Source organism: Crinia signifera, chromosome 2, assembly GCF_055691185.1.
Source record: "Crinia signifera chromosome 2, ASM5569118v1, whole genome shotgun sequence".
NCBI lineage: Eukaryota > Metazoa > Chordata > Amphibia > Anura > Myobatrachidae > Crinia > Crinia signifera.
In genome coordinates this window covers 403173672-403199713 of record NC_139218.1, presented here as the reverse complement: position 1 = coordinate 403199713, position 26042 = coordinate 403173672, and the positions used below count along the sequence as shown (strand labels likewise).

At 54.1% G+C, this 26042-nt stretch overlaps 1 protein-coding gene across 4 annotated transcripts in view; it reads left to right on the top strand.

Moving 5' to 3' along the window:
* Nucleotides 1-25511, top strand: part of RRP8 (ribosomal RNA processing 8) — a 56537-nt gene extending 31026 nt beyond the window's left edge. For all 4 annotated transcript variants that reach the window (XM_083170627.1, XM_083170625.1, XM_083170626.1 and 1 more), the window contains exons 4-8: nt 17118-17901; nt 17989-18118; nt 20892-20998; nt 25006-25102; nt 25225-25511. In XM_083170627.1, coding sequence (XP_083026753.1) covers nt 17118-17901; nt 17989-18118; nt 20892-20998; nt 25006-25102; nt 25225-25338 — 1232 coding nt within the window. In that variant the 3' untranslated portion in view covers nt 25339-25511. The remainder of the gene's footprint in view (nt 1-17117; nt 17902-17988; nt 18119-20891; nt 20999-25005; nt 25103-25224) is intronic.
* Nucleotides 25512-26042: the final 531 nt, after the last annotated feature.

The following is a 26042-nucleotide window of genomic DNA, read 5'->3' as shown; positions in this document are numbered from 1 at the left end:
GTGCGGCGCTAGGTTTATATATGGCTGAAAGCTGCTCCAGGTCCATACTATGTTACCTCTATGGTGCCGCGCTAGGTTTATATATGGCTGAAAGCTGCTCCAGGTCCATACTATGTTACCTCTATAGTGCCGCGCTAGGTTTATATATGGCTGAAAGCAGCTCCAGGTCCATACTATGTTACCTCTATGGTGCGGCGCTAGGTTTATATATGGCTGAAAGCAGCTCCAGGTCCATACTATGTTACCTCTATGGTGCGGCGCTAGGTTTATATATGGCTGAAAGCAGCTCCAGGTCCATACTATGTTACCTCTATGGTGCGGCGCTAGGTTTATATATGGCTGAAAGCTGCTCCAGGTCCATACTATGTTACCTCTATGGTGCGGCGCTAGGTTTATATATGGCTGAAAGCAGCTCCAGGTCCATACTATGTTACCTCTATGGTGCGGCGCTAGGTTTATATGGCTGAAAGCAGCTCCAGGTCCATACTATGTTACCTCTATGGTGCGGCGCTAGGTTTATATGGCTGAAAGCCGCTCCAGGTCCATACTATGTTACCTCTATGGTGCGGCGCTAGGTTTATATGGCTGAAAGCTGCTCCAGGTCCATACTATGTTACCTCTATGGTGCGGCGCTAGGTTTATATGGCTGAAAGCTGCTCCAGGTCCATACTATGTTACCTCTATGGTGCGGCGCTAGGTTTATATGGCTGAAAGCTGCTCCAGGTCCATACTATGTTACCTCTATGGTGCGGCGCTAGGTTTATATGGCTGAAAGCTGCTCCAGGTCCATACTATGTTACCTCTATGGTGCGGCGCTAGGTTTATATGGCTGAAAGCAGCTCCAGGTCCATACTATGTTACCTCTATGGTGCGGCGCTAGGTTTATATGGCTGAAAGCTGCTCCAGGTCCATACTATGTTACCTCTATGGTGCCGCGCTAGGTTTATATGGCTGAAAGCTGCTCCAGGTCCATACTATGTTACCTCTATGGTGCGGCGCTAGGTTTATATGGCTGAAAGCTGCTCCAGGTCCATACTATGTTACCTCTATGGTGCGGCGCTAGGTTTATATGGCTGAAAGCAGCTCCAGGTCCATACTATGTTACCTCTATGGTGCGGCGCTAGGTTTATATATGGCTGAAAGCAGCTCCAGGTCCATACTATGTTACCTCTATGGTGCGGCGCTAGGTTTATATGGCTGAAAGCAGCTCCAGGTCTATACTATGTTACCTCTATGGTGCGGCGCTAGGTTTATATGGCTGAAAGCAGCTCCAAGTCCATACTATGTTACCTCTATGGTGCGGCGCTAGGTTTATATATGGCTGAAAGCTGCTCCAGGTCCATACTATGTTACCTCTATGGTGCGGCGCTAGGTTTATATATGGCTGAAAGCAGCTCCAGGTCCATACTATGTTACCTCTATGGTGCGGCGCTAGGTTTATATATGGCTGAAAGCTGCTCCAGGTCCATACTATGTTACCTCTATGGTGCGGCGCTAGGTTTATATATGGCTGAAAGCTGCTCCAGGTCCATACTATGTTACCTCTATGGTGCGGCGCTAGGTTTATATATGGCTGAGCACCAGATAACCGGGGACACCGGAGCCTCTTCTAAATGCTAGAAGACGTGTCATGTGATCACTGAGAGCCAATCAGGAGCTTGTACAGAAAATACAAAACCTAGGTCAGGTAGTTCTGCCGGGTAACTGGTGACCATGGGAACAACCAGGTGACATGCCAGGTTCCCAAACATGGTCCTCAAGGCACCTCAATGGTTTTAAGGTTATCTGTGCTTGGCCCACAGGTGACTAAATTAGCACCTAGTCAATCTGATCCAATCTGTGCTGAGACATGGATATGCTTATTGCCTGGACTGCTGGAGTGTACCTCTGCCATACGGTAATAACACTACTGTAATTCAGTGTGATCGTGTGTATGGGGGATTATTACCCAGAACACATGAAGTGTCTGCTTCCAGAAAGTGTCTGATATTTACAAAGTGAAGACGACTTTTTTTACAAGTTGAAAGGTTTCATGCGCTCAAACTACTTGGTGATGCAGCCGGACCAGGCTCCTCCCCTCATCTACTCCGCCTCCAGGCCAGGCTCCTCCCTCCTCTACGCCGCCTCCAGGCCAGGCTCCTCCCCTCCTCTACTCCGCCTCCAGGCCAGGCAGTTCCGTTTTTTTGGTGCTGGCAGGAGCCAACGTGCACTTTAAAGAGGGGCTGCAATAAGCAGCGCTACTTCTTCATTGTTATTCTGTATTTTACACTGACTGGAGTCAGTGACATTGCAGCAGTGCAGGGGGTCTGTTAGACACCAGTGCTGCTGCTCCATCACCCGGGCCCGGCGGCTGCAGCACCGGAGACTACAGCCGCAGCCGGGCACTGATAACAGGTAACGTGCACCTTGCTAGGAGTGTGCACGCGAGGGGCTAGTAGTGGCTGTGCAGCCCGGCATTGGGGACCTTCGGGCTGCGCTAACAAGCGGACAGGTTGTCCGCTACCGAAGAAGAAAAGGGGTTTGTGGAGCGCTCAGGATAATATTTGATAATCAGTAAATGCTTAAAAAATTTATAAAAAAAAAAAATGAAGATCAGATGGGTATCACATGAAAATACAAGTTAATTTAATTATACACATATATGATGACACAATTGATAAAATAGAGAATAAAAATTATATTGCAACATTATATGGTCCTGTCCTATTATATGCTTGTCCACTACCCGCTCCTGCTGGACCAGTAGGGAAAAAAATGTGTGAGCAGCAGCATGGGTAGCAGGGCCGCCCGGTGCACACTGGATCCCCGCCATTTTGCTGGCGCTGCGTGAGGTACTTCCTTGGCAGTCATATGTTCTCCTCAAACAGCCCCTCCCCTGGGGACAGTAGGAGGCACATTCTCAGGCTGATTCCCGCCACTGCTCCTTCCTGCCCACAGCACGCGCAGCAGGGACACAGAGAGCTCTATAGCCACCCGGTGATCCACTGCTCCTTCCTGCCCACAGCACGTGCAGCAGGGACACAGAGAGCTCTATAGCCACCCGGTGATCCACTGCTCCTTCCTGCCCACAGCACGTGCAGCAGGGACACAGAGGGCTCTATAGCCACCCGGTGATCCACTGCTCCTTCCTGCCCACAGCACGCGCAGCAGGGACACAGAGAGCTCTATAGCCACCCGGTGATCCACTGCTCCTTCCTGCCCACATCACGTGCAGCAGGGACACAGAGAGCTCTATAGCCACCCAGTGATCCACTGCTCCTTCCTGCCCACAGCACGTGCAGCAGGGACACAGAGGGCTCTATAGCCACCCGGTGATCCACTGCTCCTTCCTGCCCACAGCACGCGCAGCAGGGACACAGAGAGCTCTATAGCCACCCGGTGATCCACTGCTCCTTCCTGCCCACAGCACGTGCAGCAGGGACACAGAGAGCTCTATAGCCCCCCCGGTGATCCACTGCTCCTTCCTGCCCACAGCACGTGCAGCAGGGACACAGAGAGCTCTATAGGCCCCCCCGGTGATCCACTGCTCCTTCCTGCCCACAGCACGTGCAGCAGGGACACAGAGGGCTCTATAGCCACCCGGTGATCCACTGCTCCTTCCTGCCCACAGCACGTGCAGCAGGGACACAGAGGGCTCTATAGCCACCCGGTGATCCACTGCTCCTTCCTGCCCACATCACGTGCAGCAGGGACACAGAGGGCTCTATAGCCACCCGGTGATCCACTGCTCCTTCCTGCCCACATCACGTGCAGCAGGGACACAGAGGGCTCTATAGCCACCCGGTGATCCACTGCTCCTTCCTGCCCACAGCACGTGCAGCAGGGACACAGAGAGCTCTATAGCCACCCGGTGATCCACTGCTCCTTCCTGCCCACAGCACGTGCAGCAGGGAAACAGAGAGCTATACCCACCCGGTGATCCACTGCTCCTTCCTGCCCACAGCACGTGCAGCAGGGACACAGAGAGCTCTATAGCCCCCCCGGTGATCCACTGCTCCTTCCTGCCCACAGCACGTGCAGCAGGGACACAGAGAGCTCTATAGCCACCCGGTGATCCACTGCTCCTTCCTGCCCACAGCATGTGCAGCAGGGACACAGAGGGCTCTATAGCCACCCGGTGATCCACTGCTCCTCCCTGCCCACATCACGTGCAGCAGGGACACAGAGCGCTCTATAGCCACCCGGTGATCCACTGCTCCTTCCTGCCCACAGCACGCGCAGCAGGGACACAGAGGGCTCTATAGCCACCCGGTGATCCACTGCTCCTTCCTGCCCACAGCACGTGCAGCAGGGACACAGAGAGCTCTATAGCCACCCGGTGATCCACTGCTCCTTCCTGCCCACAGCATGTGCAGCAGGGACACAGAGGGCTCTATAGCCACCCGGTGATGCACTGCTCCTTCCTGCCCACAGCATGTGCAGCAGGGACACAGAGGGCTCTATAGCCACCCGGTGATCCACTGCTCCTTCCTGCCCACAGCATGTGCAGCAGGGACACAGAGGGCTCTATAGCCACCCGGTGATGCACTGCTCCTTCCTGCCCACAGCATGTGCAGCAGGGACACAGAGAGCTCTATAGCCACCCGGTGATGCACTGCTCCTTCCTGCCCACATCACGTGCAGCAGGGACACAGAGGGCTCTATAGCCACCCGGTGATGCACTGCTCCTTCCTGCCCACAGCACGTGCAGCAGGGACACAGAGAGCTCTATAGCCACCCGGTGATCCACTGCTCCTTCCTGCCCACAGCACGTGCAGCAGGGACACAGAGGGCTCTATAGCGGTGATGCATTGCTCCTTCCTGCCCACAGCACATGCAGCAGGGACACAGAGAGCTCTATAGCCACCCGGTGATCCACTGCTCCTTCCTGCCCACAGCACGTGCAGCAGGGACACAGAGAGCTCTATAGCCACCCGGTGATCCACTGCTCCTTCCTGCCCACAGCACGTGCAGCAGGGACACAGAGAGCTCTATAGCCACCCGGTGATCCACTGCTCCTTCCTGCCCACAGCATGTGCAGCAGGGACACAGAGGGCTCTATAGCCACCCGGTGATCCACTGCTCCTTCCTGCCCACAGCATGTGCAGCAGGGACACAGAGGGCTCTATAGCCACCCGGTGATGCACTGCTCCTTCCTGCCCACAGCATGTGCAGCAGGGACACAGAGAGCTCTATAGCCACCCGGTGATGCACTGCTCCTTCCTGCCCACAGCACGTGCAGCAGGGACACAGAGAGCTCTATAGCCACCCAGTGATCCACTGCTCCTTCCTGCCCACAGCACGTGCAGCAGCGACACAGAGGGCTCTATAGCCACCCAGTGATCCACTGCTCCTTCCTGCCCACAGCACGTGCAGCAGGGACACAGAGAGCTCTATAGCCACCCGGTGATGCACTGCTCCTACCTGCCCACAGCACGTGCAGCAGGGACAGAGGGCTCTATAGCGGTGATGCACTGCTCCTACCTGCCCACAGCACATGCAGCAGGGACACAGAGAGCTCTATAGCCACCCGGTGATCCACTGCTCCTTCCTGCCCACAGCACATACAGCAGGGACACAGAGAGCTCTATAGCCACCCGGTGATCCACTGCTCCTTCCTGCCCACAGCACGTGCAGCAGGGACAGAGGGCTCTATAGCGGTGATGCATTGCTCCTTCCTGCCCACAGCACATGCAGCAGGGACACAGAGGGCTCTATAGCCACCCGGTGATCCACTGCTCCTTCCTGCCCACAGCACGTGCAGCAGGGACACAGAGGGCTCTATAGCCACCCGGTGATGCACTGCTCCTTCCTGCCCACAGCACGTGCAGCAGGGACACAGAGGGCTCTATAGCCACCCGGTGATGCACTGCTCCTTCCTGCCCACATCACGTGCAGCAGGGACACAGAGGGCTCTATAGCCACCCGGTGATCCACTGCTCCTTCCTGCCCACAGCACGTGCAGCAGGGACACAGAGGGCTCTATAGCGGTGATGCACTGCTCCTACCTGCCCACAGCACGTGCAGCAGGGACACAGAGGGCTCTATAGCCACCCGGTGATGCACTGCTCCTTCCTGCCCACAGCACGTGCAGCAGGGACACAGAGGGCTCTATAGCGGTGATGCACTGCTCCTACCTGCCCACAGCACGTGCAGCAGGGACACAGAGAGCTCTATAGCCACCCGGTGATCCACTGCTCCTTCCTGCCCACAGCACGTGCAGCAGGGACACAGAGGGCTCTATAGCCACCCGGTGATGCACTGCTCCTTCCTGCCCACAGCACGTGCAGCAGGGACACAGAGGGCTCTATAGCGGTGATGCACTGCTCCTACCTGCCCACAGCACGTGCAGCAGGGACACAGAGGGCTCTATAGCGGTGATGCATGAAACTAAACAAGTAAGCAGCTGGCAAGCTGCCAAGATTCATAGCTAGAGCGGCACGCGCTGTCGCCGTGAAACTAAACAAGTACCTTTATGTCTTAAAGTGCCCATACACGCACCGATTTTGCTGTGATTTTTGTGCTAAATAGCATTGCATGCGTTGTGCATGTGATGCAATGTGATCAACAGACAGTACAAAAAGTATGTGCAGCACATGTACTGTATGTACTGTGCGATGAGATGCCGTGGGAGTGCGCATCTCATAGCACACATCGCACCGGGGAAAAAGTGCGTGTATGGGCACCTTTACCTGATAAATCTCTTTCTTCGAGGACATCAGGGGCTGCGGGATCCCTCCCTGCTGCACCTGCTTTAGTTCTGTTACTCTTCTAGTTGCCTAGTTCCTCTCTTGTGCAAACTAGACTGTGTTCACAATGTGTTTTGTGCGGTGCTTCTCTTCTCTCTTGTCTCCTGCCCTGGCTGAGTTGCCTGGTCTTGAGGAGGAGCCTGGCTGCCTGGGAGGCAGGAAGAAGTTTAACCTCTTGGGTGCTGGAAGCTTCCACTACCCAGCGTTAGCCTGTGGCCCCTGACATCCGCAAAGAACTAGATTTAACAGGTAAGACCTAAATCTCCTTATCATACCCGTCAGCTTGTGCCTACCTATGGCTGTCCCTCGAATGTCTGTGTCTGATTCCTCAGGAGATTGTCTTTATGGAACATTCAGTTATCAGTAAGAAGTAGCGCTGTGTACACACGGTCACATTGTGTGACTTGGTCAAAGCCGAAAAGTAACTGAATGGACAGAGAACAGGTTTCAGCCTCATTCAACACTGATTCGATCCCAATGTGTTTATTGTAAATCGAACAGTAAATTAGACTGTGCAGGCGAGACTATGGGTCTGTATGGGGGGTTTATTACAGTCGTGCCTCGGGAGTGGGTCTGTATGGGGGGATTATTACAGTCGTGCCCCGGGAGTGGGTCTGTATGGGGGGTTTATTACAGCCGTGCCCCGGGAGTGGGTCTGTATGGGGGGGATTATTACAGCTGTGCCCCGGGAGTGGGTCTGTATGGGGGGATTATTACAGTTGTGCCCCGGGAGTGGGTCTGTATGGGGGGTTTATTACAGCCGTGCATTGGGAGTGGGTCTGTATGGGGGGATTATTACAGTCGTGCCTCGGGAGTGGGTCTGTATGGGGGGTTTATTACAGCCGTGCATTGGGAGTGGGTCTGTATGGGGGGATTATTACAGCTGTGCCCCGGGAGTGGGTCTGTATGGGGGGATTATTACAGCCGTGCCTCGGGAGAGGGTCTGTATGGGGGGATTATTACAGCCGTGCCCCGGGAGTGGGTCTGCATGGGGGGATTATTACAGCTGTGCCCCGGGAGTGGGTCTGTATGGGGGGATTATTACAGTTGTGCCCCGGGAGTGGGTCTGTATGGGGGGATTATTACAGTTGTGCCCCGGGAGTGGGTCTGTATGGGGGGTTTATTACAGCCGTGCATTGGGAGTGGGTCTGTATGGGGGGATTATTACAGTCGTGCCTCGGGAGTGGGTCTGTATGGGGGGTTTATTACAGCCGTGCATTGGGAGTGGGTCTGTATGGGGGGATTATTACAGCTGTGCCCCGGGAGTGGGTCTGTATGGGGGGATTATTACAGCCGTGCCTCGGGAGAGGGTCTGTATGGGGGGATTATTACAGCCGTGCCCCGGGAGTGGGTCTGTATGGGGGGATTATTACAGTCGTGCCTCGGGAGAGGGTCTGTATGGGGGGATTATTACAGCCGTGCCTCGGGAGTGGGTCTGTATGGGGGGGTTATTACAGTCGTGCCTCGGGAGTGGGTCTGTGTGGGGGGATTATTACAGCCGTGCCTCGGGAGTGGGTCTGTATGGGGGGGTTATTACAGTCGTGCATTGGGAGAGGGTCTGTATGGGGGATTATTACAGTCGTGCCCCGGGAGTGGGTCTGTATGGGGGGTTTATTACAGTCGTGCATTGGGAGAGGGTCTGTATGGGGGGTTTATTACAGTCGTGCATTGGGAGAGGGTCTGTATGGGGGGATTATTACAGTCGTGCCCCGGGAGTGGGTCTGTATGGGGGGATTATTACAGTCGTGCCCCGGGAGAGGGTCTGTATGGGGGGATTATTACAGTCGTGCATTGGGAGTGGGTCTGTATGGGGGGATTATTACAGTCGTGCATTGGGAGTGGGTCTGTATGGGGGGATTATTACAGCCGTGCCTCGGGAGTGGGTCTGTATGGGGGGATTATTACAGTTGTGCCCCGGGAGTGGATCTGTATGGGGGGATTATTACAGTCGTGCCCCGGGAGTGGGTCTGTATGGGGGGATTATTACAGCTGTGCCCCGGGAGAGGGTCTGTATGGGGGGATTATTACAGTCGTGCCCCGGGAGTGGGTCTGTATGGGGGGATTATTACAGTCGTGCATTGGGAGAGGGTCTGTATGGGGGGATTATTACAGCTGTGCCTCGGGAGAGGGTCTGTATGGGGGGATTATTACAGCTGTGCCCCGGGAGTGGGTCTGTATGGGGGGATTATTACAGTCGTGCATTGGGAGAGGGTCTGTATGGGGGGATTATTACAGCTGTGCCCCGGGAGAGGGTCTGTATGGGGGGATTATTACAGTCGTGCCTCGGGAGAGGGTCTGTATGGGGGGATTATTACAGTTGTGCCTCTGGAGTGGGTCCGTATGGGGGGATTATTACAGCCGTGCCTCGGGAGTGGGTCTGTATGGGGGGATTATTACAGTCGTGCATTGGGAGAGGGTCTGTATGGGGGGATTATTACAGCTGTGCCCCGGGAGAGGGTCTGTATGGGGGGATTATTACAGTCGTGCCCCGGGAGTGGGTCTGTATGGGGGGATTATTACAGTCGTGCATTGGGAGAGGGTCTGTATGGGGGGATTATTACAGCTGTGCCCCGGGAGTGGGTCTGTATGGGGGGATTATTACAGTTGTGCATTGGGAGAGGGTCTGTATGGGGGGATTATTACAGCTGTGCCTCGGGAGAGGGTCTGTATGGGGGGATTATTACAGCCGTGCCCCAGGAGTGGGTCTGTATGGGGGGATTATTACAGCTGTGCCCCGGGAGTGGGTCTGTATGGGGGGTTTATTACAGCTGTGCCTCGGGAGTGGGTCTGTATGGGGGGATTATTACAGCTGTGCCCCGGGAGTGGGTCTGTATGGGGGGATTATTACAGTTGTGCCTCGGGAGAGGGTCTGTATGGGGGATTATTACAGCCGTGCCTCGGGAGAGGGTCTGTATGGGGGGATTATTACAGTTGTGCATTGGGAGAGGGTCTGTATGGGGGGATTATTACAGCTGTGCCCCGGGAGAGGGTCTGTATGGGGGGATTATTACAGTCGTGCCCCGGGAGTGGGTCTGTATGGGGGGATTATTACAGTCGTGCATTGGGAGAGGGTCTGTATGGGGGGATTATTACAGCTGTGCCCCGGGAGTGGGTCTGTATGGGGGGATTATTACAGTTGTGCATTGGGAGAGGGTCTGTATGGGGGGATTATTACAGCTGTGCCTCGGGAGAGGGTCTGTATGGGGGGATTATTACAGCCGTGCCCCAGGAGTGGGTCTGTATGGGGGGATTATTACAGCTGTGCCCCGGGAGTGGGTCTGTATGGGGGGTTTATTACAGCTGTGCCTCGGGAGTGGGTCTGTATGGGGGGATTATTACAGCTGTGCCCCGGGAGTGGGTCTGTATGGGGGGATTATTACAGTTGTGCCTCGGGAGAGGGTCTGTATGGGGGATTATTACAGCCGTGCCTCGGGAGAGGGTCTGTATGGGGGGATTATTACAGTTGTGCATTGGGAGAGGGTCTGTATGGGGGGATTATTACAGCTGTGCCCCGGGAGTGGGTCTGTATGGGGGGATTATTACAGCCGTGCCCCGGGAGTGGGTCTGTATGGGGGTATTATTACAGCCGTGCCCCGGGAGTGGGTCTGTATGGGGGGGATTATTACAGCCGTGCCCCGGGAGTGGGTCTGTATGGGGGGGATTATTACAGCTGTGCCCCGGGAGTGGGTCTGTATGGGGGGATTATTACAGTCGTGCCTCGGGAGTGGGTCTGTATGGGGGGATTATTACAGCTGTGCCCCGGGAGTGGGTCTGTATGGGGGGATTATTACAGCCGTGCCCCGGGAGTGGGTCTGTATGGGGGGGATTATTACAGCTGTGCCCCGGGAGTGGGTCCGTATGGGGGGATTATTACAGCCGTGCCCCGGGAGTGGGTCTGTATGGGGGGATTATTACAGCTGTGCCCCGGGAGTGGGTCTGTATGGGGGGATTATTACAGCCGTGCCCCGGGAGTGGGTCTGTATGGGGGGATTATTACAGCCGTGCCCCGGGAGTGGGTCTGTATGGGGGGGATTATTACAGCTGTGCCCCGGGAGTGGGTCTGTATGGGGGGATTATTACAGTCGTGCCTCGGGAGTGGGTCTGTATGGGGGGATTATTACAGCTGTGCCCCGGGAGTGGGTCTGTATGGGGGGATTATTACAGCCGTGCCCCGGGAGTGGGTCTGTATGGGGGGATTATTACAGCCGTGCCCCGGGAGTGGGTCTGTATGGGGGGGATTATTACAGCTGTGCCCCGGGAGTGGGTCTGTATGGGGGGATTATTACAGTCGTGCCTCGGGAGTGGGTCTGTATGGGGGGATTATTACAGCTGTGCCCCGGGAGTGGGTCTGTATGGGGGGATTATTACAGCCGTGCCCCGGGAGTGGGTCTGTATGGGGGGGATTATTACAGCTGTGCCTCGGGAGTGGGTCTGTATGGGGGGATTATTACAGTCGTGCCTCGGGAGTGGGTCTGTATGGGGGGATTATTACAGTCGTGCCTCGGGAGTGGGTCTGTATGGGGGGATTATTACAGCTGTGCCTCGGGAGAGGGTCTGTATGGGGGGGATTATTACAGTTGTGCCTCGGGAGTGGGTCTGTATGGGGGGATTATTACAGCCGTGCCTCGGGACTGGGTCTGTATGGGGGGGATTATTACAGTTGTGCCCCGGGAGTGGGTCTGTATGGGGGATTATTACAGTTGTGCCTCGGGAGTGGGTCTGTATGGGGGGATTATTACAGTTGTGCATTGGGAGAGGGTCTGTATGGGGGGATTATTACAGCCGTGCCCCGGGAGTGGGTCTGTATGGGGGGATTATTACAGCTGTGCCCCGGGAGTGGGTCTGTATGGGGGGATTATTACAGTTGTGCCTCGGGAGTGGGTCTGTATGGGGGGATTATTACAGTTGTGCCTCGGGAGAGGGTCTGTATGGGGGATTATTACAGCTGTGCCCCGGGAGTGGGTCTGTATGGGGGGATTATTACAGTCGTGCCTCGGGAGAGGGTCTGTATGGGGGGATTATTACAGTTGTGCCTCGGGAGAGGGTCTGTATGGGGGGATTATTACAGTCGTGCCCCGGGAGTGGGTCTGTATGGGGGGATTATTACAGCCGTGCCTCGGGACTGGGTCTGTATGTGGGGATTATTACAGTTGTGCCTCGGGAGTGGGTCTGTATGGGGGGATTATTACAGTTGTGCCTCGGGAGTGGGTCTGTATGGGGGGATTATTACAGTTGTGCCTCGGGAGTGGGTCTGTATGGGGGGATTATTACAGTTGTGCCTCGGGAGAGGGTCTGTATGGGGGATTATTACAGCTGTGCCCCGGGAGTGGGTCTGTATGGGGGGATTATTACAGCCGTGCCTCGGGACTGGGTCTGTATGTGGGGATTATTACAGTTGTGCCTCGGGAGTGGGTCTGTATGGGGGGATTATTACAGTTGTGCCTCGGGAGTGGGTCTGTATGGGGGGATTATTACAGTTGTGCCTCGGGAGTGGGTCTGTATGGGGGGATTATTACAGTTGTGCCTCGGGAGAGGGTCTGTATGGGGGATTATTACAGCTGTGCCCCGGGAGTGGGTCTGTATGGGGGATTATTACAGTTGTGCCTCGGGAGTGGGTCTGTATGGGGGGATTATTACAGCCGTGCCTCGGGAGTGGGTCTGTATGGGGGGATTATTACAGCCGTGCCCCGGGAGTGGGTCTGTATGGGGGGGATTATTACAGCTGTGCCCCGGGAGTGGGTCTGTATGGGGGGTTTATTACAGCCGTGCCCCGGGAGTGGGTCTGTATGGGGGGATTATTACAGCTGTGCCTCGGGAGTGGGTCTGTATGGGGGGATTATTACAGTTGTGCCCCGGGAGTGGGTCTGTATGGGGGGATTATTACAGCTGTGCCCCGGGAGTGGGTCTGTATGGGGGGATTATTACAGCCGTGCCTCGGGAGTGGGTCTGTATGGGGGGATTATTACAGTTGTGCCCCGGGAGTGGATCTGTATGGGGGGATTATTACAGTCGTGCCCCGGGAGTGGGTCTGTATGGGGGGATTATTACAGCTGTGCCTCGGGAGTGGGTCTGTATGGGGGGATTATTACAGTCGTGCCCCGGGAGTGGGTCTGTATGGGGGGATTATTACAGCTGTGCATTGGGACTGGGTCCGTATGGGGGGATTATTACAGTTGTGCATTGGGAGAGGGTCTGTATGGGGGGATTATTACAGCCGTGCCTCGGGAGTGGGTCTGTATGGGGGGATTATTACAGTTGTGCATTGGGAGAGGGTCTGTATGGGGGGATTATTACAGCTGTGCCTCGGGAGTGGGTCTGTATGGGGGGATTATTACAGCTGTGCCCCGGGAGTGGGTCTGTATGGGGGGATTATTACAGCTGTGCCCCGGGAGTGGGTCTGTATGGGGGGATTATTACAGTTGTGCCCCGGGGGTGGGTCTGTATGGGGGGATTATTACAGTCGTGCCCCGGGAGTGGGTCTGTATGGGGGGATTATTACAGCCGTGCCCCGGGAGAGGGTCTGTATGGGGGGATTATTACAGCTGTGCCTCGGGAGTGGGTCTGTATGGGGGGATTATTACAGTCGTGCCCCGGGAGTGGGTCTGTATGGGGGGATTATTACAGCCGTGCCCCGGGAGAGGGTCTGTATGGGGGGGGGATTATTACAGCTGTGCCTCGGGAGTGGGTCTGTATGGGGGGATTATTACAGTCGTGCCCCGGGAGTGGGTCTGTATGGGGGGATTATTACAGCTGTGCATTGGGAGTGGGTCCGTATGGGGGGATTATTACAGTTGTGCATTGGGAGAGGGTCTGTATGGGGGGATTATTACAGCCGTGCCCCGGGAGTGGGTCTGTATGGGGGGATTATTACAGCTGTGCATTGGGAGTGGGTCCGTATGGGGGGATTATTACAGTTGTGCATTGGGAGAGGGTCTGTATGGGGGGATTATTACAGCCGTGCCCCGGGAGTGGGTCTGTATGGGGGGTTTATTACAGCTGTGCCTCGGGAGAGGGTCTGTATGGGGGGATTATTACAGCCGTGCCCCGGGAGTGGGTCTGTATGGGGGGGATTATTACAGCTGTGCCCCGGGAGTGGGTCTGTATGGGGGGATTATTACAGTTGTGCCCCGGGAGTGGGTCTGTATGGGGGGATTATTACAGCTGTGCCCCGGGAGTGGGTCTGTATGGGGGGATTATTACAGCTGTGCCCCGGGAGAGGGTCTGTATGGGGGGATTATTACAGTTGTGCCTCGGGAGTGGGTCTGTATGGGGGATTATTACAGCTGTGCCCCGGGAGAGGGTCTGTATGGGGGGATTATTACAGTTGTGCCTCGGGAGAGGGTCTGTATGGGGGGATTATTACAGCTGTGCCTCGGGAGAGGGTCTGTATGGGGGGTTTATTACAGTTGTGCCCCGGGAGTGGGTCTGTATGGGGGATTATTACAGCTGTGCCTCGGGAGTGGGTCTGTATGGGGGGATTATTACAGTCGTGCCTCGGGAGTGGGTCTGTATGGGGGGATTATTACAGCTGTGCCTCGGGAGTGGGTCCGTATGGGGGGTTTATTACAGTCGTGCATTAGGAGTGGGTCTGTATGGGGGGATTATTACAGTCGTGCCCCGGGAGTGGGTCTGTATGGGGGGATTATTACAGCTGTGCATTGGGAGAGGGTCTGTATGGGGGGATTATTACAGCTGTGCCTCGGGAGAGGGTCTGTATGGGGGATTATTACAGCTGTGCCTCGGGAGAGGGTCTGTATGGGGGATTATTACAGCTGTGCCTCGGGAGAGGGTCTGTATGGGGGGATTATTACAGTCGTGCCCCGGGAGTGGGTCTGTATGGGGGGATTATTACAGCTGTGCCCCAGGAGTGGGTCTGTATGGGGGGATTATTACAGCTGTGCATTGGGAGTGGGTCTGTATGGGGGGTTTATTACAGCCGTGCCCCGGGAGTGGGTCTGTATGGGGGGATTATTACAGCTGTGCATTGGGAGAGGGTCTGTATGGGGGGATTATTACAGCTGTGCATTGGGAGAGGGTCTGTATGGGGGGATTATTACAGCTGTGCCTCGGGAGAGGGTCTGTATGGGGGATTATTACAGCTGTGCCTCGGGAGTGGGTCTGTATGGGGGGATTATTACAGCTGTGCATTGGGAGAGGGTCTGTATGGGGGATTATTACAGCTGTGCCTCGGGAGAGGGTCTGTATGGGGGGATTATTACAGCTGTGCCCCGGGAGTGGGTCTGTATGGGGGGATTATTACAGCCGTGCCCCGGGAGTGGTGTCTGTATGGGGGGATTATTACAGCCGTGCCCCGGGAGTGGTGTCTGTATGGGGGGATTATTACAGCCGTGCCCCGGGAGTGGGTCTGTATGGGGGGATTATTACAGCCGTGCCCCGGGAGTGGGTCTGTATGGGGGGATTATTACAGTCGTGCCTCGGGAGTGGGTCTGTATGGGGGGGATTATTACAGCTGTGCCCCGGGAGTGGGTCTGTATGGGGGGATTATTACAGCCGTGCCCCGGGAGTGGGTCTGTATGGGGGGTTTATTACAGCTGTGCCCCAGGAGTGGGTCTGTATGGGGGGATTATTACAGTCGTGCCTCGGGAGTGGGTCTGTATGGGGGGATTATTACAGTCGTGCCTCGGGAGTGGGTCTGTATGGGGGGATTATTACAGCTGTGCCTCGGGAGTGGGTCTGTATGGGGGGGATTATTACAGCTGTGCCCCGGGAGTGGGTCTGTATGGGGGGTTTATTACAGCTGTGCCCCGGGAGTGGGTCTGTATGGGGGGATTATTACAGCTGTGCCCCGGGAGAGGGTCTGTATGGGGGGATTATTACAGCCGTGCCCCGGGAGAGGGTCTGTATGGGGGGATTATTACAGCTGTGCCCCGGGAGAGGGTCTGTATGGGGGGATTATTACAGCCGTGCCCCGGGAGTGGGTCTGTATGGGGGGTTTATTACAGCTGTGCCCCAGGAGTGGGTCTGTATGGGGGGATTATTACAGTCGTGCCTCGGGAGTGGGTCTGTATGGGGGGGATTATTACAGCTGTGCCCCGGGAGTGGGTCTGTATGGGGGGATTATTACAGTCGTGCCTCGGGAGTGGGTCTGTATGGGGGGGATTATTACAGCTGTGCCCCGGGAGAGGGTCTGTATGGGGGATTATTACAGTCGTGCCCCGGGAGTGGGTCTGTGTGGGGGGATTATTACAGCCGTGCCCCGGGAGTGAGTCTGTATGGGGGGATTATTACAGCCGTGCCTCGGGAGTGGGTCTGTATGGGGGGATTATTACAGTCGTGCCTCGGGAGTGGGTCTGTATGGGGGGTTTATTAGTCGTGTATTGGGAGAGGGTCTGTATGGGGGATTATTACAGCTGTGCCCCGGGAGTGGGTCTGTATGGGGGGATTATTAGAGCTGTGCCCCGGGAGTGGGTCTGTATGGGGGGATTATTACAGCCGTGCCTCGGCAGTGGGTCCGTATGGGGGGATTATTACAGCTGTGCCTCGGGAGTGGGTCCGTATGGGGGGATTATTACAGCTGTGCCCCGGGAGTGGGTCTGTATGGGGGGATTATTACAGCCGTGCCTCGGGTGTGGGTCTGTATGGGGGGGTTATTACAGTTGTGCCTCGGGAGTGGGTCTGTATGGGGGGGATTATTACAGCTGTGCCTCGGGAGTGGGTCTGTATGGGGGGATTATTAGAGCTGTGCCCCGGGAGTGGGTCTGTGTGGGGGGGATTATTACAGCTGTGCCCCGGGAGTGGGTCTGTATGGGGGGATCATTACAGCCGTGCCTCGGGAGTGGGTCCGTATGGGGGGATTATTACAGCTGTGCCCCGGGAGTGGGTCTGTATGGGGGGATTATTACAGCCGTGCCCCGGGAGTGGGTCTGTATGGGGGGATTATTACAGCCGTGCCCCGGGAGTGGGTCTGTATGGGGGGATTATTACAGCCGTGCCCCGGGAGTGGGTCTGTATGGGGGGATTATTACAGCTGTGCCCCGGGAGTGGGTCTGTATGGGGGGATTATTACAGCCGTGCCTCAGGAGTGGGTCTGTATGGGGGGATTATTACAGCCGTGCCTCAGGAGTGGGTCTGTATGGGGGGATTATTACAGCTGTGCCCCAGGAGTGGGTCTGTATGGGGGGATTATTACAGCTGTGCCCCGGGAGTGGGTCTGTGTGGGGGGATTATGTTTATAGATCTAGGAACAACTTCATTGAGCACCTGCCATGCGCTCATGTGTCAGTCGCATCTGTGGCTCATTGAAAAGCATTGGCCAGCCCAGCGTTCCAAGTGGGAACTAGTGTCCATATAGCAGTGCCGGTGAGTGCGGCTATGTCAGTGCATACAATTAATAATACTCAATGATTTTTTACTCTTACTCTTTTATAGATCACAATACAACAAAGGCTCCACCTTCTGAGACCCGCAGCACGCAGTCTCCGCCTTCTGAGACCTGCAGCACCCAGTCTCCGCCCCCTGACTCAGGAAAGCCACTCAGCCGCCAGCAACGGAGAAACAAGCTGAAGAACAAGAGGAGAAATCGAAATAAGTTTAAGATCTTTCCAGAATCAGGGGGGAGTCTGGGGGAAAGTGCCAAGGACAGGAAGACAGGGCAGGGGGATACGCTGGCATCTAGGGTTCAGGAAGGGGGGCAGCCTGAAGGGTTAGGGATCGGGACAGATCAGTCAGAAGATGTTTTATCGCTTCCCGGGAACAGGGGTTCACAAATCAAAGTGGGGGTACAGAAGAAAGCTCTCCAGAGAAATGGTGAGAAGAAACCATCGGAAGGGGGACAGTGCGGTGGGGACGACTCTGCTCCTTACCGGGTGACGCCTCTAGAAAAGGCAAGATTGAAGAAGCTGAAGAAAATAATGCAGCATGAAAACCGTGGTAGGACCCCGAAGGACAATGTCAGTGATTCGGAGGAGCCGGGTTATGGCGAGACAGAACAACCAGGGCCGGACTCCCTGCGTTCTCGTATGGAACAGAGACTGAGTTCTGCGCGGTTCCGTTATATTAACCAACAGCTATACACATCTGACAGTCAGGACGCCCTCCGTCTATTCCAGGATGACCCCGAGGCCTTCACCATTTATCACACAGGCTTCTCACAACAGGTCCAGCGCTGGCCGGTCAACCCCATCACGGAGATCATCAAGTACGTCAAGAACAGGTCAGTCCGCAAGTGATTCTGGAACATTTTATTATCGTCATTTAAGGAAGTTTTTGTAATGAGTGAGGACGTGCCGTTGTCTCCTAGGCCCGCCTCTCTGGTGGTTGCAGACTTTGGCTGTGGGGACGCTCTGCTGGCTCGCAGTGTGAGGAATAAGGTTCATTCCTTTGACCTGGTGGCGCTGAATGATTACGTGACCGTGTGTGACATTGCACAGGTATGTCTTATCATAGATCCCTCAGTGTCACCTGGGATCACCAGGTTCTCCTGTTTACCCCTTATTGGGGGTTAATCTCTACCTTAGCCATTACCCTTACCTTCTCCTTTCCTGTAATCTCACTCAGCCGTGACCCTTACCTTAGCCTTTACTATAATCTCTCCCTCAACCCTAACCCTTACCTTCACCTTTCCTATAAACTCTCCCTCAGCCCTAACCCTTACCTTCGCCTTTCCTATAATCTCTCCCTCAGCCCTAACCCTTACCTTCGCCTTTCCTATAATCTCACTCAGCTGTAACCCTTACCTTAGCCTTTCCTATAATCTCTCCCTCAGCCGTAACCCTTACCTTAGCCGTTCCTATAATCTCTCCCCCAGCCCTAACCCTTACCTTCACCTTTCCTATAATCTCTCCCCCAGCCCTAACCCTTACCTTCACCTTTCCTATAATCTCTCCCCCAGCCATAACCCTTACCTTCACCTTTCCTATAATCTCTCCCCCAGCCCTAACCCTTACCTTCGCCTTTCTTACAATCTCTCCCTCAGCCCTAACCCTTACCTTCACCTTTCCTATAATCTCTCCCTCTGCCCTAACCCTTACTTTAGCCTTTCCTATAATCTCTCCCTCAGAACTAACCCTTACCTTCTCCTTTCCTATAATCTCTCCCTCAGCCCTAACCCTTACCTTCACCTTTCCTATAATCTCTCCCTCAGCCCTAACCCTTACCTTCACCTTTCTTATAATCTCTCCCTCTGCCCTTACCTTAGCCGTTCTTATAATCTCTCTCAGCCGCAATCCTTATCATAGCCTTTCTTATAATCTGTCTGTCAGCCATAACCCTTACCTTCACCTTTCTTATAATCTCTCCCTCAGCCCTAACCCTTACTTTAGCCTTTCTTATAATCTCTCCTTCAACCATAACCCTTACCTTCACCTTTCCTATAATCTCTCCCTCAGCCCTAACCCTTAATTTAGCCTTTCCTATAATCTCTCCCTCAGCCCTAACCCTTACCTTAGCCCTTCTTATGATCTCTCCCTCAGCCGCAATCCTTATCATAGCCTTTCTTATAATCTTTCTGTCAGCCATAACCCTTACCTTCGCCTTTCCTATAATCTCTCTGTCAGCCATAACCCTTACCTTCGCCTTTCCTATAATCTCTCCCTCAGCCCTAACCCTTACTTTAGCCTTTCCTATAATCTCTCCCTGAGCCCTAACCCTTACCTTCACCTTTCTTATAATCTCTCCCTCTGCCCTTACCTTAGCCTTTCTTATAATCTCTACCCCAGCCCTAACCCTACCTTCACCTTTCTTATAATCTCTACCTCAGCCGCAACCCTTACCTTCGCCTTTCCTATAATCTCTCCCTCAGCCCTAACCCTTACCTTGACCCTTTTTATAATCTCTCCCCCAGCCATAACCCTTACCTTCGCCTTTCCTATAATCTCTCCCCCAGCCTTAACCCTTACCTTCGCCTTTCCTATAATCTCTCCCTCAGCCCTAACCTTCGCCTTTCCTATAATCTCTCCCTCAGCCGCAATCCTTACCATCACTTTTCCTATAATCTCTCCCTCAGCCCTAACCCTTACCTTCACCTTTTTTATAATCTCTACCTCAGCCGTAACCCTTACCTTAGCCTTTCTTATAATCTCTCCCTCTGCCCTAACCCTTACCTTAGCCTTTCCTAGAATCTCTCCCTCAGCCGCAATCCTTATCATAGCCTTTCTTATAATCTCTCCCTCAGCCATAACCCTTACCTTTCCTATAACCTCTCCCCTAGCCATAACCCTTACCTTCGCCTTGCCTATAATCTCTCCCCCAGCCATAACCCTTACCTTCGCCTTTTTTATAATCTCTACCTCAGCCGCAACCCTTACCTTAGCCTTTTTTATAATCTCTCCCTCAGCCATAATCCTTACCTTCGCCTTCCTATAATCTCTCCCTCAGCCCTAACCCTTACCTTCACCTTTTTTATAATCTCTACCTCAGCCGTAACCCTTACCTTAGCCTTTCTTATAATCTCTCCCTCAGCCCTAACTCTTACCTTAGCCTTTCCTATAATCTCTCCCTCAGCTGCAATCCTTATCATAGCCTTTCTTATAATCTCTCCCCCAGCCCTAACCCTTACCTTACCTTCACCTTTCCTATAATCTCTCTCTCAGCCCTAACCCTTACCTTAGCCTTTCCTATAATCTCTCCCCCAGCCCTAACCCTTACCTTAGCCTTTCCTATAATCTCTCCCTCAGCCGTAACCCTTACCTTCACCTTTCCTATAATCTCTCTCTCAGACGTAACCCTTACCTTAGCCTTTCCTATAATCTCTACCTCGGCCCTAGCCTTTCCTATAACCAGCTATAACCGTACAATAATTACCATGACTGTTACGTGACCATTATCATAGTAGTTTCCCGAATATCCCAGATGTTCTGCCCACTGATTCCACCTTAGACTAAGCACCAGGAATGTTATATGATCGTATCATGGCTCTCTACACATTGTACTCTCAAATCGGGACCCCTGCACAACCACAAAGGGGACGCCTCCTCTCACTGGTTAGATGCCAGGCTGTGTCATGGAATAATCACCCACCGGCCTGTGGGTAGGAGGACTTTCCTGGTGAAATAGGGCCAGCTGGGCGATACGGAGAATATGAATATGCCCTGGCTCCATGCCCAGCAGTGTGCACTCTGTATGTTGTGTATCACAGGGTACTGTGTGTGATTGGATTGTAAGCTCTGTGGACGGTACAGGAGATGTAACCCTTTCTGTGCCCAGGTGCCACTCTCAGATGAAACCATCGATATCGCTGTGTTCTGTCTCTCGCTGATGGGGAAGAATCTGGCGGACTTTCTACAGGAGGCGAGTCGCGTGCTGAAGCTGGGGTGAGCGCCTTCTTGCCGGAGCATCCACCAGTGTCACCGAGCCGAATCCTTAGGTGTTTCCTTATATGTAGGAGATGTGTGCCCTAAGCACACACACTGGTGTTCACAAACTGAAGGTGCCCATACACGGTCCGTCCCTTTTGTACTTTGAGATGCGCACTCTGGCGGCATCTCATCGTACAGTACAAAAAGTATGTGCTGCACATTTGTGTACTTGCTGCGCATCGCATGCACAAGGCTATATAACTACAGAACGGATCCGATAAACCGACCATGTATGGGGACCTTGAGAGTTATATAGTGGGAGGAGCAGGGTCCCCAGCAGCACAGAGTATATCAGGAGATGAGACCAGGACTGCATGTGACAGGGGCAGTGACATGATGTGAGGAGGGGAATGGAGGCAGCAGGAAGCCACAGACTGAGAGTTATATAGTGGGAGAAGCAGGATCCTCAGCAGCACAGAGTATATCAGGAGATGAGTGATGTGTCAGTGAGGACAGGGCTGCATGTAACAGGGGCAGTGACATGATGTGAGGAGGGGAATGGAGGCAGCAGGAAGACACAGACAGGGAGTTATATAGTGGGAGGAGCAGGGTCCCCAGCAGCACAGAGTATATCAGGAGATGAGTGATGTGTCAGTGAGGACAGGGCTGCATGTGACAGGGGCAGTGACATGATGTGAGGAGGGGAATGGAGGCAGCAGGAAGCCACAGACTGAGAGTTATATAGTGGGAGGAGCAGGGTCCCCAGCAGCACAGAGTATATCAGGAGATGAGTGATGTGTCAGTGAGGACAGGGCTGCATGTGACAGAGGCAGTGACATGATGTGAGGAGGGGAATGGAGGCAGCAGGACGCCACAGACTGAGAGTTATATAGTGGGAGGAGCAGGGTCCCCAGCAGCACAGAGTATATCAGGAGATGTGTGATGTGTCAGTGAGGACAGGGCTGCATGTGACAGGGGCAGTGACATGACGTGAGGAGGGGAATGGAGGCAGCAGGAAGCCACAGACAGAGTTATATAGTGGGAGTAGGGTCCCCAGCAGCACAGAGTATATCAGGAGATGAGTGATGTGTCAGTGAGGACAGGGCTGCATGTGACAGGGGCAGTGACATGATGTGAGGAGGGGAATGGAGGCAGCAGGAAGCCACAGACTGAGAGTTATATAGTGGGAGGAGCAGGGTCCCCAGCAGCACAGAGTATATCAGGAGATGAGTGATGTGTCAGTGAGGACAGGGTTGCATGTGACAGGGGCAGTGACATGATGTGAGGAGGGGAATGGGGGCAGCAGGAAGCCACAGACTGAGAGTTATATAGTGGGAGGAGCAGGGTCCCCAGCAGCACAGAGTATATCAGGAGATGTGTGATGTGTCAGTGAGGACAGGGCTGCATGTGACAGGGGCAGTGACATGACGTGAGGAGGGGAATGGAGGCAGCAGGAAGCCACAGACAGAGTTATATAGTGGGAGTAGGGTCCCCAGCAGCACAGAGTATATCAGGAGATGAGTGATGTGTCAGTGAGGACAGGGCTGCATGTGACAGGGGCAGTGACATGATGTGAGGAGGTGAATGGGGGCAGCAGGTAACCACAGACTGAGAGTTATATAGTTGGAGGAGCAGGGTCCTCAGCAGCACAGAGTATATCAGGAGATGAGGGATGTGTCAGTGAGGACAGGGCTGCATGTGACAGGGGCAGTGACATGATGTGAGGAGGGGAATGGAGGCAGCAGGAAGCCACAGACTGAGAGTTATATAGTGGGAGGAGCAGGGTCCCCAGCAGCACAGAGTATATCAGGAGATGAGTGATGTGTCAGTGAGGACAGGGCTGCATGTGACAGGGGCAGTGACATGTGAGGAGGGGAATGGGGGCAGCAGGAAGACACAGACAGGGAGTTATATAGTGGGAGGAGCAGGGTCCCCAGCAGCACAGAGTATATCAGGAGATGAGTGATGTGTCAGTGAGTACAGGGCTGCATGTGACGGGCAGTGACATGATGTGAGGAGGGGAATGGGGGCAGCAGGAAGCCACAGACTGAGAGTTAGATAGTGGGAGGAGCAGGGTTCCCAGCAGCACAGAGTATATCAGGAGATGAGGGATGTGTCAGTGAGGACAGGGCTGCATGTGACAGGGGCAGTGACATGATGTGAGGAGGGGAATGGAGGCAGCAGGAAGTCACAGACTGAGAGTTATATAGTGGGAGGAGCAAGGTCTCCAGCAGCACAGAGTATATCAGGAGATGAGGCCAGGACTGCATGTGACAGGGGCAGTGACATGATGTGAGGAGGGGAATGGAGGCAGCAGGAAGCCACAGACTGAGAGTTATATAGTGGGAGGAGCAGGGTCCCCAGCAGCACAGAGTATATCAGGAGAGGAGGGATGTGTCAGTGAGGACAGGGCTGCATGTGACAGGGGCAGTGACATGATGTGAGGAGGGGAATGGGGGCAGCAGGAAGACACAGACAGGGAGTTATATAGTGGGAGGAGCAGGGTCCCCAGCAGCACAGAGTATATCAGGAGATGAGTGATGTGTCAGTGAGGACAGGGCTGCATGTGACAGAGGCAGTGACATGATGTGAGGAGGGGAATGGAGGCAGCAGGACGCCACAGACTGAGAGTTATATAGTGGGAGGAGCAGGGTCCCCAGCAGCACAGAGTATATCAGGAGATGTGTGATGTGTCAGTGAGGACAGGGCTGCATGTGACAGGGGCAGTGACATGACGTGAGGAGGGGAATGGAGGCAGCAGGAAGCCACAGACAGAGTTATATAGTGGGAGTAGGGTCCCCAGCAGCACAGAGTATATCAGGAGATGTGTGATGTGTCAGTGAGGACAGGGCTGCATGTGACAGGGGCAGTGACATGACGTGAGGAGGGGAATGGAGGCAGCAGGAAGCCACAGACAGAGTTATATAGTGGGAGTAGGGTCCCCAGCAGCACAGAGTATATCAGGAGATGAGTGATGTGTCAGTGAGGACAGGGCTGCATGTGACAGGGGCAGTGACATGATGTGAGGAGGTGAATGGGGGCAGCAGGAAGCCACAGACTGAGAGTTATATAGTTGGAGGAGCAGGGTCCTCAGCAGCACAGAGTATATCAGGAGATGAGGGATGTGTCAGTGAGGACAGGGCTGCATGTGACAGGGGCAGTGACATGATGTGAGGAGGGGAATGGAGGCAGCAGGAAGCCACAGACTGAGAGTTATATAGTGGGAGGAGCAGGGTCCCCAGCAGCACAGAGTATATCAGGAGATGAGTGATGTGTCAGTGAGGACAGGGCTGCATGTGACAGGGGCAGTGACATGTGAGGAGGGGAATGGGGGCAGCAGGAAGACACAGACAGGGAGTTATATAGTGGGAGGAGCAGGGTCCCCAGCAGCACAGAGTATATCAGAAGATGAGTGATGTGTCAGTGAGTACAGGGCTGCATGTGACGGGCAGTGACATGATGTGAGGAGGGGAATGGGGGCAGCAGGAAGCCACAGACTGAGAGTTAGATAGTGGGAGGAGCAGGGTTCCCAGCAGCACAGAGTATATCAGGAGATGAGGGATGTGTCAGTGAGGACAGGGCTGCATGTGACAGGGGCAGTGACATGATGTGAGGAGGGGAATGGAGGCAGCAGGAAGTCACAGACTGAGAGTTATATAGTGGGAGGAGCAAGGTCTTCAGCAGCACAGAGTATATCAGGAGATGAGGCCAGGACTGCATGTGACAGGGGCAGTGACATGATGTGAGGAGGGGAATGGAGGCAGCAGGAAGCCACAGACTGAGAGTTATATAGTGGGAGGAGCAGGGTCCCCAGCAGCACAGAGTATATCAGGAGATGAGTGATGTGTCAGTGAGGACAGGGCTGCATGTGACAGGGGCAGTGACATGATGTGAGGAGGGGAATGGGGACAGCAGGAAGCCACAGACTGAGAGTTATATAGTGGGAGGAGCAGGGTCCCCAGCAGCACAGAGTATATCAGGAGATGATTGATGTGTCAGTAACACTTTGTTCTCTTTGTCAGGGGAACATTACTGGTGGCAGAAGTGAGCAGCCGATTTGATGATGTCAGACCATTCCTTAGTGCGATGTCACAGTTGGGCTTTAAGAGCGTCAGTAAGGTAATATGAGCATCTTCTGTCCCCCGGGCTATTATATAATATATATATATATATATATATATATATATATGTGTGTAGGGTGTAATAGTCTGTGCAGTAACTGGATGTCCCTCTCCCCACAGAATACAGACAATCATTATTTCTTCACGTTTGAGTTCAGTAAGGTCGGCCCTGGCCGAGACGCCTCCGCACATTCTGGGCTCCAGCTGAAACCGTGTCTGTATAAGAAGAGATGACCCCCGACCTCTGTATAAGAAGAGATGACCCCGACCTCTGTATTAATAAACCGTGTTCCCTGTGACTCGTTAACCCTGGGCCTCCGCTCCGTAACCCTGAGAGACGACGCTTCCCATGGCAGCAATGTTAGATTTTAGCGTTGGCCTATAGGTATATTAAACCGCTGGTCATACGTGGTGCCCGTGTCCGTGTCTTACTTATTACCCAAATAATCCAGCACATAACCCCCTGCGGACCAAGCAAACGTTTCTCATACCCTGATGGTGTATTACTGCACTGTGTCTATACCTCCAGCTGCGGCATCTAATATGGTCTGTATCTCGCCCCCCTGATGGTGTATTACTGCACTGTGTCTGTACCTCCAGCTGCGGCATCTAATATGGTCTGTATCTCGCTCCCCCTGATGGTGTATTACTGCACTGTGTCTATACCTCCAGCTGCGGCATCTAATATGGTCTGTATCTCGCTCCCCCTGATGGTGTATTACTGCACTGTGTCTATACCTCCAGCTGCGGCATCTAATATGGTCTGTACCTCGCTCCCCTGATGGTGTATTACTGCACTGTGTCTATACCTCCAGCTGCGGCATCTAATATGGTCTGTACCTCGCTCCCCCTGATGGTGTATTACTGAGCTGTGTCTCTATACCTCCAGCTGCGGCATCTAATATGGTCTGTATCTCGCCCCCCCCTGATGGTGTATT